At 34.5% G+C, this 16,944-nt stretch overlaps 1 protein-coding gene across 1 annotated transcript in view; it reads right to left on the bottom strand.

Annotated features, from left to right (window-relative positions):
* Nucleotides 1–5,154: 5,154 nt before the first annotated feature.
* LOC123565562 (solute carrier family 22 member 21-like) overlaps nucleotides 5,155–16,944 on the bottom strand; it is a 33,340-nt gene continuing 21,550 nt past the window's right edge. Inside the window, exons 5-9 of the mRNA XM_053553271.1 lie at nucleotides 16,577–16,711; nucleotides 15,868–15,950; nucleotides 13,698–13,830; nucleotides 12,587–12,659; nucleotides 5,155–5,271 (exon numbers count right to left, since the gene is read on the bottom strand). Of these exons, the coding sequence (XP_053409246.1) occupies nucleotides 5,155–5,271; nucleotides 12,587–12,659; nucleotides 13,698–13,830; nucleotides 15,868–15,950; nucleotides 16,577–16,711 (541 nt within the window). The remainder of the gene's footprint in view (nucleotides 5,272–12,586; nucleotides 12,660–13,697; nucleotides 13,831–15,867; nucleotides 15,951–16,576; nucleotides 16,712–16,944) is intronic.

The following is a 16,944-nucleotide window of genomic DNA, read 5'->3' as shown; positions in this document are numbered from 1 at the left end:
TTTTCAGAAGACAGAGCAACAAGATAATATGGCAAGGAAATTTTTCAGATCTTTTTAAGAAAAAAAATATAAACCCATTAAAATACCCATATGTCCTAAAAAATATAAGCACCTTTTACTCATTTAAGTATCTGCTAGATTCACCCAGCTCTTAAAATTTGTGGATAAGAATATATTATATTCTGTTACTATGCTTACGGTGGTAGAATGTATTATTTCAATGTCACGATCTAACAAATATATTGCACGTTTCCTATTTTTCTAAATTATAATTTCTTTAAATTTACTTTACTAAATCCCGGACTTTGAAACATCTATAAAGTTTAAAGGGACGGGTTTCACACACGTGTTTAGATTGTTTCTTTTCTATAGTTACAATTTAATCCACTCTTTGACTCATCAGTGATGATCAATTATGTTGAATAAAACATAACAACGGTAACACTTAGAGTCGAAACAGTCGCAATAAAGTAAGTTATAAAATAAATTCAACTTAGTGCTGACTTCTATGTGTAATGTAATGCCAAATGCGAGGGCCAACAATACTCCCAGCAAGGACTTGAAGACACCTATATCTGGACATTGGATTCTGCTCTATAAATTTGCTTTTGTAGATCATCAGATCTTTATCACGAAATATGCAGGAGTTGTATTGGGGAGAGTTTGCGTGGCTTTAGTGGTGTACTATTAATCCGCGAAAATATACGACATCCAGTGATGTGATTTCATTAGTGACGTCACATACCTGATATGAAATTTACACAATGATTCTGAAAATACTGATGAATGTTCTTAGTAGAGATAAATAATAAGAAGATCTGTATCACAATTTGAATTCCGTCAATTCAAGTATATTGCAATCTTTTCGGAATTAATGATTTTGTGACTTTTGATTTTAGGTTAACTTTACTGTTAGAAACAAATGAATTGACGTCCGCTTGTCATGGCTAAAGTAGTGTATTCGAATACATTGTAATCGTCGTCGGGTCTTATTTCAGGTTCATATTATTATATTTGCTATTTCCCAGGCTGAAGTTACAAGATGGTTACAGGATGGCAGGGTTATTTGGTATAGAGATGGTACGATAGTGATTTTTAAATAGGCCGAATACGGAACTAACTAAATTCACATAAAGACTGATGTCTATTTCTGTACTTTTAATATTGTATTAGATTCTAACTAAGTAGAATACAACAATGCTTTAATTTAATGAGACTTATTATATAATGTCACCTTTGGTATGAGCTTCCATAATGTTCCACAATGTTACTATGTTTAATCTAGGGGGAATACGTACGTCTATTAAGGAAATGTGAGCTTTTAGCGGATTTCGAGTTTTTAGCGGCGATCTCGTTTTGGCTGATTTAATAACCAGAGTTTAAACATACGTAATGTAAATAAATTTGCTGGCGGAATCACTGTATGTACAAATATGAAGAGCCTTTGGCGGATGACGGACTTTTAACCTACAACACGTGACCTAGTGTCCGTGTCTGGCCGATGGAAAGCTGATGACTGACGTCCGCGCTCGTATTTATAAGCATTTGTAATATATTTATCGAAATTGTCCCGCTGTCAAACTTTCAAATGCACCCTCATCAAATCAGCAACGATAGCGGAAACGATTGAACAATAAAAACTTTATGTTAAACTTAGAACTCTTATGGCTCTTACGCCGCCAGAAAAGATAGACTGGCTAAGGATTCCGCTAAAATAGGTTTGTTCTGCATTTATACAATTAATGCAAAAATGAATTACAGTCTGATATTGAGCAGACGTACAGTATCTGAACATACTTTAATAGGGTAATTTTGTTGCATTACGGTAGTTTTTAGTCGTTTGCCTGAAAATGGCACTTGTTTCCGCTAAATTTTATCCGATAAATGTAAACATTAGTGAATTATGTATTTTCTATTAGTTGTGATAAAAGTATTGATATAGATTTACATCCTGTCTGTTTATTATAGTAAATGTTTCATCCATTTATTATTTATTCGTAATTGTACTGCAATGTCGCGACCCGAATGGGTTTGACAGTTGTACTGCACAAAGGTCTAAACAATCTAGATGTACTGCTATCTGAAATCATGGAGAGCTAGTACCTTTTGTAAATGAATTAAAATGTGTATTATCTCTATGATGCAGATTTCATGTCACGAAAGTTTCGTGTATCACGAAAGTTTAGTGTACACAAGCTTGGAAGCCCAGTGATTCTATAAGAATATCAATAATTTCACATTGTTCCAAATTTTCAATTAAATCTGTCATTAAAAAGACTAAGATTACTACATTATTAACAACAATATTAAACAAAAATAAAGTTCACATAAAATCTTAAAAGAAAAGAAAATAACCAAAACATTCATACCTGTGTGGTTTTGTTTCTTCATGCAAGGAATTATCTGCACTGAGTGGAATCGAACAAGTTATACATAACAAGAGCTCTATCTCATATTTTATACATAACTGGATATTGTAAAAGTCATTATAATGTTTATCTATGTACTGTACACACTAATTAGATATTTTATTAGTGGCAGTTTGCATGTTTTATGCATTAATGGCACAGATCCATGTGCTAATTTAAGAGCTGAAACGGAGCTGGGTGTAACCTTGCATTTTTTACTGTCCAGTCACAAAGTGCATAGATAAGTTATGTTATACCTGCATAGATATGAACGGAAGGAAATGTATGATTGAGAAATAATAAATCCTAAACAGTGAGTTTCTTCGTTGAATCAAATTACTGTTTACAGTTCAGATACAAAGGAATGATATAACGAGGGCAGCCCTCGTAACATATTTATACACATGTGAACGACAAACAATGATTTTATTCAACAGAAAATCAATGTTTCAGATATAATATTTCGATTCTAACTCTATATCAAGGATAGTTATCTGTATGCTTGACGACATTCTCTAAATTTTACCTGTTTTGTGTTGGGTTTTTTTAATCGCACGCCATTATGACGTCATAATTGTGACGAACATACAATGATTTAATTGCATAATATCACATATGTGTTTTCAGTCTTCTTGTTTTAAATAAATCGGATCGTGTTACAAAATGTAGAATGTGTTGTTTCATACCAAATTATGACGGACAGATACTAAACGTTGTTTAATTTTATGTGAAAATCAAAAGTAAAGCTTCCTACAGTTTCTTAGCGAAAGGTAAAGAAACTTGGTACGTATATTTGAGCCGCGCCATGAGAAAACCAACATAGTGGATTTGCGACCAGCATGGATCCAGACCAGCCTGCGCATCCGCGCAGTCTGGTCAGGATCCATGCTGTTCGCTAACAGTTTCTCCAATTCCAATAGGCTTTAAAAGTGAACAGCATGGATCCTGACCAGACTGCGCGGATGCGCAGGCTTGTCTTGATCCATGCTGGTCGCAAACCCACTATGTTGGTTTTCACATGGCACGGCTCATTTACTTGTTTCATCTTTTGTTGTTTCCGTACAGTCTGTTATAGTTATATTCAATATAATGAGAACGTTACGTATTATCGACTTTTATTAATGAACAAAATAAAAGTTGCTACAGTAAACTAATAGTCGAAGTCATGTGAGAATAATGTCGGCAGTATTTCGCTTCATCTGAGCCAGCATTTTCTGGGCCAGTATCAGATTCCTTTTATATGATTATACCGACGAAGATAGTATAAACTGTGACTGCTTAAACAAACTCAGTCACTAATAGGCTATGTCCTTTGCAGAAAATCGAACGGTGCATCAGGTTCATAGTAAGCTTAATGATATAATTTGATTGCGCATATAGATCTAGATAATAAATCATGTGTTATATTGTAACATTGTTATCACCACAACATTTGAGCCGTGTCATGAGAAAACCAACATAGTGGCTTTGCGACCAGCATGGGTCGAAACCAGCCTGCGCATCCGCGCAGTCTGGTCAGGAACCATGCTGTTCGCTAAAGGTGTCTCTCTCTATAGGATTTAAAAGCGAACAGCATGGATCCTGACCAGACTGCGCGGATGCGCAGGCTGGTCTGGTTCCATGCTGGTCGCAAAGCCCCAATGTTGTTTTTTTCATGGCACGGCTCATTTTATTTACGGAAGACGGGGGTGTACAATTTAGCGCTGTTCGAAAGATTGCATCAAGTAATTTCATTTCATTGAAAGAGTTGGATTTAGAAAGAATTATCAATGAGTCTATAATCGTCTTGGATTTATGAAGGGTATCTACGGAGTCAAATGCCGCTTGACCCAGTAAAAATGAACCATACTTTGCATTTACCTGGTTGTGTACGAGTGCCAGATTTGCAGCTTGACTTTACCTGCGTTGCATTCGATGTTTGTCATAACACAGAAGAACGGTTTAACATTTAGATTAGTCTTGTCGAGTTTGTTTTCCTTCTTTTAAAGTTATCTTGATCACACCCGTTAACCGGTTCCGAGCAAAACAGTTCGTGGCGGACAAAACAGTTCACCGATATTTTTGCCGGTATCTGCATTGGGGTAAGTATTCTCCATCCTAGAATTGGTTGGTGCAAAATTTATTAAAGATTTTTATTTCAGTAAAAAGTAGCATGAACGTAGTACATGCCATGTGCTTCCCGTTTAAAAGTAACTTATATTTAGTAAGTTATGACGAGTTAAAAGTGTGATTTTGTTGAAATAATGAGAAAAAGAAAGTTTATCACGGTATATTTAATTCACTTTTCAATTTAGGTCTATTGTAATAACGTCAACCTTTAAAATAATGTTTGCCCTGAATATTGTCCAATTTTTAAGCGACAAAACGCAATATTCAACGAGTTATAGACATTCAAACATGACATGTTCTAAAAAAAGTGTGGCGGCATTGCACAGCTCAAAATTATTTGTGTGGCGAGCAAGAGCAGTCCTGTGTATTTTCTTATTTTACCTAATAAATGGTCTAAATAGTGATATCAAGCTTGTTAATATGATTGTTTCATATTCTTCATTTCTTAAATCTTTCATAAGTTCTGTCGGTACATGTTATTCTTCAATCTCTTGAACACGTGCATATATATTGTACGTTAAGCAAACTCCTTATAGAATCGGGATTTTCTGTCAGTCAGTGTTAGAGCAAGCTCGAACCCCCCAGCAATCTATATCTTCCATTGTTTTGCCTTTACCCTTTGCAATTTTCTATCCATCTATGCCAATTTTGATAGGTTTTCCCCTACATAGTTTGCAAACATCTTTATAGTGTCTACAAAAACACCTTGTAGTATTGGTTCCAATGCGTCCTTGGCTGATTGGTTTAGATGGCACTGCAATGTTGAGTTTTGTGTAGAACAATCACTGAGAACTTGTTGCCCACTTACAATTTGACCTGTATTTCGGGGACCAGCCAAGAAACGCAAAAATATCCTATAGAACAGCTTGTAACCAACTTTTCAAAAATTAAACGTTGTTTCGTGCATCTGAGATAAAGAGGATTTCGAAAACCATTCTACAACATCAAGGAACAACAAATAACATATGTTTTCCATCGGGAACTGTTTACTAGCGACTAGAGATAGCCATTTTTATATAATTTTAACTGACCATGTTCCAAATGTTTCCATTACCTCCGATGTATTGTCATTAATATCACTGACAGTTAAATTTACTTCAGGTGGGTCTGTTTCTTCTGAAAAAAAAACAGGGAGAGGATTCTAATTTGAATGTTGAAGTGTTTCCAAATTCCTTGTTTTCGTTAACGTTTAGTGAAAAATTGTCCTTTGCTACTTCAGATAAAAAGAATTTTCAGTGTTGTTTTCTTCAAGTAGAGATATGTGTAACCGATTGCTTTCAACAACGGATAAGATATGTGACACAGGTTTAATACATTCAAGTATTTTTGTTCGATATCCTGTTTTTCATGTACGACAGCCAAGCTCAAGTTGTTTGTACTTTAACGTGTCAAACTTATGGCTATTACAGAGGTGCTGAATTAACTGGCTATAAACGTCAGTTGTTGCATTGCAGTAGTAGCACAGGTACATATGCATTGTGATCCTGATAGAAATATCACAAATGATATAATAAAGTAAGTGGAACGTTCCTAAATGGGAAGGCATCACATCAAACTACCGTACCACTGCAAACATAATTTGAAAATGTAGGAAGACGTGTTGATGATATATTACTTTGTTAGGCGGTTGTATGATTAATATATGCTTTGATTTCCATCTGTTTGTTAATAAAAAAAATAGTGTAAATTGCTGTTGTCTGATTAAAAACGTTAAGACTTACGAGCTTGATATCACTATTTAGACCATTTATTAAATTAAAATAAAAAAGACACAGGACTGCTCTTGCTCGCCACACAAATAATTCTGAGCTGTGCAATGCCGCCACACTTTTTTCGACCATGTCATGTTTGAATGTCTATAACTCGTTGAATATTGCGCTTAGCCACTTAAAATTTGGACAATATTCAGGGCAAACATTATTTTAAAGGTTGACGTTAAAACAATAGACCCAAATTGAAAAGTGAATTAAATATACCGTGATGAACTGTCATTTTCACATTCAACAAAATCACACTTTTAACTCGTCATAACTTACTAAATATAGGTTACTTTTAAATGGGAAACACATGACATGTACTTCGTTGGATGCTACTTTTTACTGAAATAAAAATCTTTAATATATTTTGCACCAACCGACTCTTGGATGAAAAATACTTACCCCAATGCAGATACCGGCAAAAATATCGGTGAACTGTTTTGTCCGCCACGAACTGTTTTGCTCGGAACCGGTTAACGGGTGTGTTGATATAACTCTGGAAGAAGGTTACCTTAGGAATCATCAAAAAGAGAAAAAAGGTATTTCTTTTGCCTTTGTTGTTCATAATACCATTAGATAATGAAAGACGATATTTTTTCAATAAGAATTATCAAGTTTATAAATGAAACTGTCATTAATAAGGTGATTTCATATTTGTAACAGTATTTGGCCCTAGGCCGTCGTATTAGCCTCAGCCTAATGTCCTTTGCCGATACGATAGTTCTCGACCAAAAGACATCTTCTTATAAATAACAATATTATATTAGTTTTTCATTATCTCCCTTTAAAAACAGTCTTTGTAAATCGACATTTATATCTTTTGACTCAAGAATGTTATTATTACTGATATTCTTTAAGTGATTTGGTTAGTGTATTGAAATACTTACACTGCAGTTCAAGTTATACATCAAAATTAGTTGCTTTGGCAATGCCTGTAGGGCGTGCTTGAACTCTTAATTCCCAAGAGTGTCGAATCAAGTTACAATTGAATTTAGGCTAAAACTTTATGTCCGGACAATAGTATCTAACCCGAATGCGTTGTATGATAAATATGTCTAGCGAAACAGGAAGTGCATTCAAGCACAAAAGCAATACATATAAAAGTTAGGTCACCATTTTCCCGTTAATTGTGTTCCATGTAATTTTTTTACTGTACATATACAAATCATATTATTTACATTTACTTGCTTATAATGTCAATAAAAATTTACATATATTACCAACGTTAATATGATTTTGTTTATCATAATAACTTCAAGCATTATAAAATTTATTACTTACAGTCACCCCCATTTGATACATGAACGTTTTGTGATTTCTCCCTATCACCGCTTCATCGCGTTTCGGATCTATCCTGATACAAATGAAAATATACCTTTATGTTTAATATATAGTGTATGTTTTACGTGTATTTAAATGATAAAAGGACGGCATTTTAATATTTAAACCTGAAAAGACCTGTGACAAACACAAACCTATAATAATAGAAAAAATGAATTATATTTAATAAAATTAAAACAAAAGCTAAGGTTTGATACAGCTGCTACATGTATATACAGATTAAAATTAATTAACTTAGCAATATTAATGTTGATATGACGGCAAATATCGATATAGTTAGCCTCATACTTAATTTAGTAGTATTTTACTGCATATATGCATGTATATACACTTTCTATTCACATACAGCAAGCATACATCAATGTACATGTACGAAAGGGTTGGCCGGAAGATATAACAACATTATCGGGGGCCCTCCCTTGATTAACAAAATCCAGACCACATGTAATCTAAAAATACTTTTGTTATGGAAAAAATGATATCAGAAAAAATAGTAAAAGAAAAGAAAACAATGACAAAAAAATGAGAGGAAAAACTCAATATGATTCACTCAAATCTACCAGTCATTCCAAGTTCTCTGCGTCTTCCAGTCCGAGAAATGACTGACAGTATTTTATATTAGACTTCTTTGTTCTGAGTGAACCACATCCTTCTCAGTTTCTCTGCTTCTTTGTGTGTTTGACAGGAACTTGCTTCGTTAGTCACTGCTGCTCCTTTTTATTTCCATTAGTAGGATGTGTGTTACGCATGCGTTGATGACGTATAGCTTACTGACGAGATTCTTGGTATACAGCATCAATGCCTTTACATTTGATCTGACTAGTCTGAACTTGGTCCACAGGGTTATGGTCATATTTTTTCGAATTGGTAACAAAGTGACGAGTGTGCAACATGCTTTACAGATCCGGGCTCTATATCTTCCTAATTGTCTCCTGTCTTATGAACTATGCCACCGAGGAAGGTAACCGAGACACATCCTCTATTGCATCTCCTTATGGTCTTATTCTGTACTATTTGGGTTATCGGGATCTTTGTCTTTTATACTTTTAACTAATCCAGTGCGTCTTGAGACAAGTTTGAGACGTTCTGTCCTCTTTTGAATGTGTTGACATGTATGTGACAGGAGTCAGGTGTCGATCGCGAGGTCTGTGTTCTCTAGCTGTTGTCATAGTCTATTGAATGTCTCTTGGCCGCCACTACATTCCTCAACCAGTCTATCAACATGGAAAAGATCAACTGGCAGAGAAAACAGTTTCGAAAATCTTCTCCAGATTGTCGTCTTGGTACATAATGCTCCAGATGACTACACCAAACTCAAATAAATAACGAGAAAACTACACTGAAAAATATGAAATCTTACAGTGTAACAAAAGCGCGACAAATGTAAACTAAGTCGGCAAATGTGAAATTTATTTGCCCTTATTGGTTCTGAATTCGGCTTGATATAAAATGATTACTTTAAAGGTATATTAGATCTAAATTTCATTTTAAAAATATGAAAATTACTTCGTATAGTGTCGTAAACATAGAATTAACAAGTTTATGAGTATTAAAAGTACTATGCATTATAGTTTAAAACAGTACACACTGTATACAGGTATAGATAAATACCGTTTAAATGTGTAAAACCATTAAAACCAGGTGTTTTCTAATATCAGCTATTATTGCATGGCATTTAATTATGAATATTTACATTCGCCCTATTCTTTTCCATTGAAAATTATGACGTTCATTTCGTGTGAACAGCAAACGAAAAGGCGTGAAATTTAAGTCATCGCTGCTTAGTGATAACCGACCGCTGTTTTGACGACGTCCGCGTATATTCAGGGAGAACGTTCCTCAGTTGACGTCGCAGTTGTTCCGTGTGATGAACAAAACGGCCGGGAAGCTGATTTTAATGTTAAATGCCACAAAATATGTTCAATTTATAATATTATCTTATTTACAAATGAAAAGGAAATATGATGTAAATATAAGAAATGAAATGATATTTTTAGGTGTTCATGCGAAATGAACGACATAATAGGATCGGCAAATTAAACATGAATCGCGCTAGCGGTTCATCGATTTGCCGATCCTATTCTGTTGATTATTTCGCATGAACACTTAAAAATATCATTTCATTTCTTAAATGTCCCTCTATATGCAAACTTAATTTATATGCTAGTAACGTCAAATACAATAAATGAGGAGTTTATACATTTGAAATATGCCTTTTGGCAAATATTTGCAATACATGCAATACTGCACATGATACGTCGTCTAATTATGGGAAATGTGTGCCCAGTAATATTAAAATTCCTCGACTGATGACAGAGGTATGACCGGAAACGAAATTGCGGACGGATGGAATGCATATAATTGAGGTACCAGTAGGCTCAACAACTTTGAATATGTTGTTTCTGTAACTATTGTTACGAGGTAAGATTTTTTTTCATTGCCATAATTGCAAAACGTATATTTTCCCTGAAATTACACTTATCTTTGCTTTTTAAACGGTTAATAAGTTCAAAGGAGAAAAATTCATAACTATTGGATATTGAATGAATTATCATACATTTTCAACTGACCAACAATCGATAAGAGACAAAGTTTGTTCTCTGACAATAAACTTTGAACAATTACAAAATATCTATAACATGTAAAATATTTTAAAAAAAATTTCAAAATGGAGACAAGCTCACAGAGTGCAAAACCGCAAACTTGCAACCTGACAGAAGCGATCATGAGCAAAGGCTATGAGGCTTGCATTCATCTGAACCAGATGTGCTCGGATAGCAGTATCCGATAGACCAAAGACAGTCATGATCGATGACCTTGACCGACGTTGATGATTGCAGTTGACGAACACCATCAGATAGCGGTATTAAATAAGACCCCAGACAGTCATGGTCAAATGTATACAAGCTCAGAATTGTTTGACAACCGCTAGTATGCAAAGCGTATTTGCGAGAGTGGCATCCCAGTTTGAAAAATAAACCTCAAAAGTAGAACCAATGCGACAAAAGTATCTATAATACTCAAGACGAAATAACCTTTGTATAACTTTTCCACAAAAAAATAGGGTAGATTATACATGGTGATCTATTAAGGGAAGTACATATAACAAAAGTTATAAAATGGCTGACCTTGTGGTGCACTGTGTGCTCCTACTCCAAGGATGCAGAACCTAAGACTATAGTGATAAGGTGAAGAATCATGGAAAATAACTTGGGTGCCACTAACTAGGCGTATACGTCTAATTTCTATCCAAATCAATTGCGGTTTTAAAAATTGCGCTCGATTACAATGACGAAGAGAAAAAGCAATTAAATCTAAATGAAAATTATAAAGATTTTTTACAAGCTGTTATAAGATATTTAGTTATACCCGATACACTTGCTGATAGTTCTGATACACATTCATATAACGCTATTTTGACTATTTGCCTGGTGCGTGTAAACTCTTAAGTATTTTCATTTTTGGTTTGAAGCGCTAAAAATCACAGTGTTCTCGTGTATATTTCCATATTTTCAATAAAATAAAATGTTTCAACATATTTTCAGCAAGTGCTTGTATCATATACGCTAGACTGTTACTTTCTTTTTTAAACTATGAAAATTGAATTTGATACTGTAAGAAAATAGTGCTTTAAAGGAATTTTTTAACCATAATCTTTTGTATAAGGACTTTAAGGTAGACTAGAAAAAACTCTATCACTTGCTGTAGGTGCGGATGGGAATACCCGACTCTCAGTTAACTGTAACATTGATACCACATTTACCTGATATTCCCATCGCGGCTACAACTAGTGAAAGAATCTTATATTCAATTAGTGAAAATTGATCCCTAGAGAGTTTAAGTTTAAATTTGTAGTGGCATGTATTATTACCCGGAACACGGATCTATGGGTACTGTTGGATGGGAAAATATTAGTAGGCATTGCATTTAAAAGTAAAATAAGAATGAAATCTTTTTAGAAATCTTTTTAGACATCTGAATTTACTTCGAATAGGAACTAGTTTTTGAGGTACACCAAGGGACATGTTGCTTTAATCTACATGAAACAATAGTCAATCATCAAACTTTTATTCTGAATGAAACACATATTTAATCATTCTTTCTTTAAAAAACGTTTTCAAGCCACACATGCCCTGAAACATCACCAACTATTATCGAATGGAACATTCTGATGAATCCGGACAAATGATGTCCTGCAGTACCGCGTCCTTTGTTTCTTTTAATCGTACGATACAACCGGACGATAGAAATATCAGAACTCCACAGGCAAAGTACATGGTCCCGGGAAATAGTCCATCCTGTTGAAAGACAAAACTACCTTCAAATGTGTGCGACAAAGCTGCATTCAAAGAAACGTTACTAATCATTTGACGACGTTGGAGTGAAAACAAACGCCGTTACATAATTTTGGTATTACACTAGTACCTTATTAAATTTGTTGAATAGAAATGATGAAATTCTCGTCAGTGTCACGCGTTTTATCATTTTATTCAACTCGTTTAATACGTTCAGTATAAAAAGACACTAATATAATATCCCCTACAATTGTATGACAAAGCGGGGGTGACTCTATCACCACGATCCATGAAGAAAAACATCTAAAAATCTGATTGGAATAAATTTCCTGTGACCTTAGACTGATTGTTTCTGCCGGTGTGGTAGAAATTTAGGCTTGCGTAATACGCACACTGTATTAAGTTCAATTTAGTCATTTTTATAACTCTAAGAGATAGCAGGCGTAACTTATCTTTTTCGTTCCATTACGTTTCATATTACTGACTCAAAAATGAAAAATCCATATCGAAACAAATATTGACTGTCAAAGTTTTAAAGATTCTACAATGGGACAGCTATGATTCAGAAATTAAACATGTTCATCGTTTTAAAGAAAAGCTAATCACAAGACGACAATGATCTACTAGAATAAAAATCAGAGAGGAAATATATAATACTGATCAATCACAAACTTACAAGATGTATGAGCAATGGGGACGCAACCGCACCAAGCCTTCCAAATGTTGCTTGAAAACCGTATCCTGTAGTTCTGAAAAAATGATATTAAAGATTTAATGGAGTCTTTCAATAGTACATGTGATTAATAAACCATTTACGCGATTATGACAAAGGTTTAACTGATATAAAACATGTTTGACTTTTGGGACATCGAACATACAAACATGAAATCGGTCATTTCAGACAGATACATATATATACCTACTCGGAGTAGCACTGATAGTTATTGACCTTGTTTAAGGAAGAACAAAAATAATACTAAATAGAGCAAGAAAACATGTAGAAAGCGGGAGAAGGGATAGAGTCTTTGAACAGCCAGTGGAAAAATAACCACTTGGTTGTTAAAACTAGGAAAAGGTGCACACAAACTTCCTTTTTAACACCAGCAGTGTTCCAGCGCATTACTTGAGTTATCCAAGCAGGTGTATTCCCAAAACATGCAATGGTAAAACATAAAATATGTAAAACGCAAAACTGCTCGTGCAAAACCACTTTAATGAATCATAGGTGTATATCCTCAAGGAAACGAACATTAAATGACATGAAAAAACTGGTCAGCAGACAAATATCAAAGAAGTTTACTCTCTGTGGGCTTTTAAAATTGCCTATAATCAAGTCTTCAACTTGTCAGTCACAATAAAAAAGGAATTGTTATTAGGCTTTACTCAAAACACGTATGTTTCAAAACGGCATGGCCATAACCAACTTTAATGAAATGTTTTGTTATTTTACGAAACATTCATAAAAGTCAGATAATGATATACCTTATCACAGAAGTGTTAATCCTTAGCCTGCTAAATTTCTACAATGGACTGGTCCATCATTCAATTTGAGCAATACCATTTATCTTTCGGAGGGATTTTCACTGAAAGTGTACTGACTGAATAGCGAACAATGCAGACCATGATCTTGGTCTGCACTATTCGCAAAGGAAGAGCAGGCTCAAGGTTAATCAGATTCTGATATACGAAAGTATTATTCAACAAAACATCTCCGCAGTCTAAGAAAATTCAACGACGCAGGTGATTGTCGTTCCTTTTAAAGTCAATGGCTCAAACCTTTGACATACCTTACTACTGTAGGATACATCTCCGTTGTATAGATAATTAAAGCAGTGCTTGCCGTTGTAACGGTCATTTTGGCCAGCAGTGATACTACCAAGGTGGCAACTGTGAGATGCGCAGAATTCTGTGTGAGTTTATCTGCAAATAACAAAAGAAAACATACTGATTGACAAAGTACCGCCCACTATCATAGCTGTATGTTTTTAATACAATTATGCCGTACAGTACAGTCGTTCAATTTATTAAGAATGAACGGTAAATGAACAGGTTGAACTCGAGTTCTCTAAATTACAGTGTGGGTATTTCAGGTTAGCACTTTCTTGATATTTGTTTAATTCACTAGTTTGATTTTAGACAGTGTTGCAAATAACGAATATAATAGGATTATTATAATAATAATAGCTTGATCTGGGATGTTATATTCTGCTCGGGTAGATTTTGTAAGGCCAATGACAAGAGGTGCGCATGTCTGCAAAATGCACGAGAGCCATACAAACCCCAGAATCTAGTTATTGTTAGAATGACCCTATTATTACACATTTTCCTTTTTGTTGTTTTGTTTTTGACCACCGGACATTAAACAAAATCTCCAAGGTTTATCGATGTTTAGATAGAACTGAATGGCCATTTTGTGTGCAGTATTAATAGAACAGTGTCAGATCCTGAAAATTAATCAATTTAAGATGTCCGGCAACATGCACAATACAAAATTTACAGTAAAATATGGACTTTGTTTTGTGCCTGTTTTAACTTACATGTGCGCTGTGCTTTTTACAGAACTTACACCGGTATATAAAACATGTATATATGAAGAAGCGTCTTTATTCAAATCATATCTTTATTGCAGCCTAAAATCAAAACCGGTATATTCTCGACAGCTACCCTCCATTGAATGAATAAGATATGCAGCTTTATCATCTATAACTTCCTTTCACAGATACATGTATTCAATTACGCCCAACGTTCAACTTCATCTCGCATGAACTACATATAATACTATTTCAACAAGCATTACGAACCCTATTTTGAGGGAAGGAAATAAAGTATATTCTGATATGATACTTTTATTTTAGTTCCGTTTCATAATTTTATTTTCTTTATGAGTAGTTTTCTCATACTTTTTGCATATCCCTCGATTCCTCTAAATTATGCTTACATATCTCTCGATTCTTCTAAATTATGCAAAATTGCAGCTACAAGCTGTATCGGAGTTAAGTTTTTACAATGCTTAGCAGCAGTACCATTTTATTTTGCATGAGGGTCATAATTTGAGTTAATCACAAACCTTGATCTTATTTTTCTCGAAAATAAAACACACATTGTTTCATTAGGAATAATCTGGACATAGGTAATACAGATCAATACATTTAATAAATCAATATAATATTTACCTATCTACCTTTCAGGTATGACAACAACTGTTCCTAAATGTGACATTTTGATACTAGCAAAACTGTAATATCTAGACTACAAAATACAAAATGATATTTCATTTCATCATCGGCTTGTTTAAAGTTAACTTTTTACCATATACAAGCTGACAAAACGTCTGAAGCAGTTCAGTAAAGTTTAAAGGTAAAATGAAACACATAATTGAGCCGCGCCATGAGAAAAGCAACATAGCTTTGTTTGCGACCAGCATGGATCCAGACCGGTTAGGATCCATGCTGTTCACTATCAAAGCCTATTGCAATTAGAGAAACCGTTAGCGAACAGCATGGATCCTGTATAATAAATGCCTTCACATTACTTTTATGTCATCGAAAACAACGAAATCTATGAAAAATTCCTTGGAAGCTTAGAACGCAACCAAGCAACATAATAGCGTACTCGGTTTGATTAATTCTATTAATGATGCAACACCCTGCACGTCCTCTAGCATCGGCTTAAGAGGAATTTTATTTCATTAATTTCTGTAACATTTCTGTTGATAGATACCGTCTTAGTGGACTCAGTGTTGTCACTACAATGGATCCTTTTGGATCATGGAGAGCAATGTCTTCAGCTATTTGCTAAGTTGATAAGCCTGTTCTAAGAGACGGAAGGGGCGTTGAACTTTTCATTGCAAGTCAAGCCGATTCTGTTACTTCTGTGTTCGATTGCGTTTTGTTGCTTCCAGTGAACTTACAAATTCTATAGAATAAAGTAATACCTGAAAAACTCAATGTTTCTTACCAAAATGCTGCAATATGCCAGAAACACCGCATAGTATGCTTGACACACAAACTATTACGAACCAGTATTTCCTTCTACCAAATCTGAAAGTAAAGAAGAAATGAAAATTACATAAAGAGATATACACAGCGTAGCAGTAGTACTTAGTCCTGTCAGTTAGAAACATGAAGAGATTTTGGTTGAGGTAAGAAAGCAACAGAAGCCAATGGATGAATTCATCTGACATTCCAAACCTCAAACAATCGAAATACAATTTAAAGTGTCAACAACAAAATTCGGCATAAATAGAAGGACTTTTATGAAGACTTCAAGCCCATGAAACTGCATATCATATGGCAAGTTAGTTTGTTAAATGATTAGTATTCATTATAAACAATTGTACCAAATCCACATCGTTCTACATATACGCTACACATGTAAGCTATATATAACCTGTAGTATACACCGATATACATCAGAGATTTGTCACTGTCAATAATAATATAATTATCCACCACATACAAAATTAAACAGATATATTGAATCAATGAAAGCACTGAGCGCTTCTTCAACCCCCTAAAGTCGCGCAATATTTCCGCTCCAGAACTCGTGCATATTTCTCGATACAAAGGCTAATAACCTATGAATATTTGGGCAGTAATCGCACCATCAGATTGAAAAACGTAGCGGTTACCTAAAACACATATTGTTTGAAAGGGTCTTATTTTACCTATTTACTAAAGGTCCGGTAAGCGCATCTGCAGGTACATCCACTAAATTAATGAGGAACATGTTCAAGTAAATGTTTACAGAAATGCTCTCCATCCCGAGAGTCATGCCATACCAAGCAGCAGATGTAACAAACCTTGAAAAAAAAGAGAGAGAGAAAAAGATTAGCGACAATAAATAGTTTTGCACGTGAGTCCTTTTGAAATTAGTTTGTTGAATTTAAATAGCATCGATCTATTGTTTGCCTTTCTAGTATAGATTTCTATTGACAGCGGACGAAGATCCTCGGGACTGTCACAAATCCTCAATTCTATTTTAATACCGTTTTAACATACACAATTTTAAAACGTTTTCCTCGATTTAACGTCC

The sequence above is a fragment of the Mercenaria mercenaria genome, chromosome 1 (genome assembly GCF_021730395.1).
Source record: "Mercenaria mercenaria strain notata chromosome 1, MADL_Memer_1, whole genome shotgun sequence".
In the NCBI taxonomy this organism is placed as follows: domain Eukaryota; kingdom Metazoa; phylum Mollusca; class Bivalvia; order Venerida; family Veneridae; genus Mercenaria; species Mercenaria mercenaria.
Note: the sequence above shows the minus strand (reverse complement) of the source record. Positions and strands in the feature narration are given on the sequence as shown.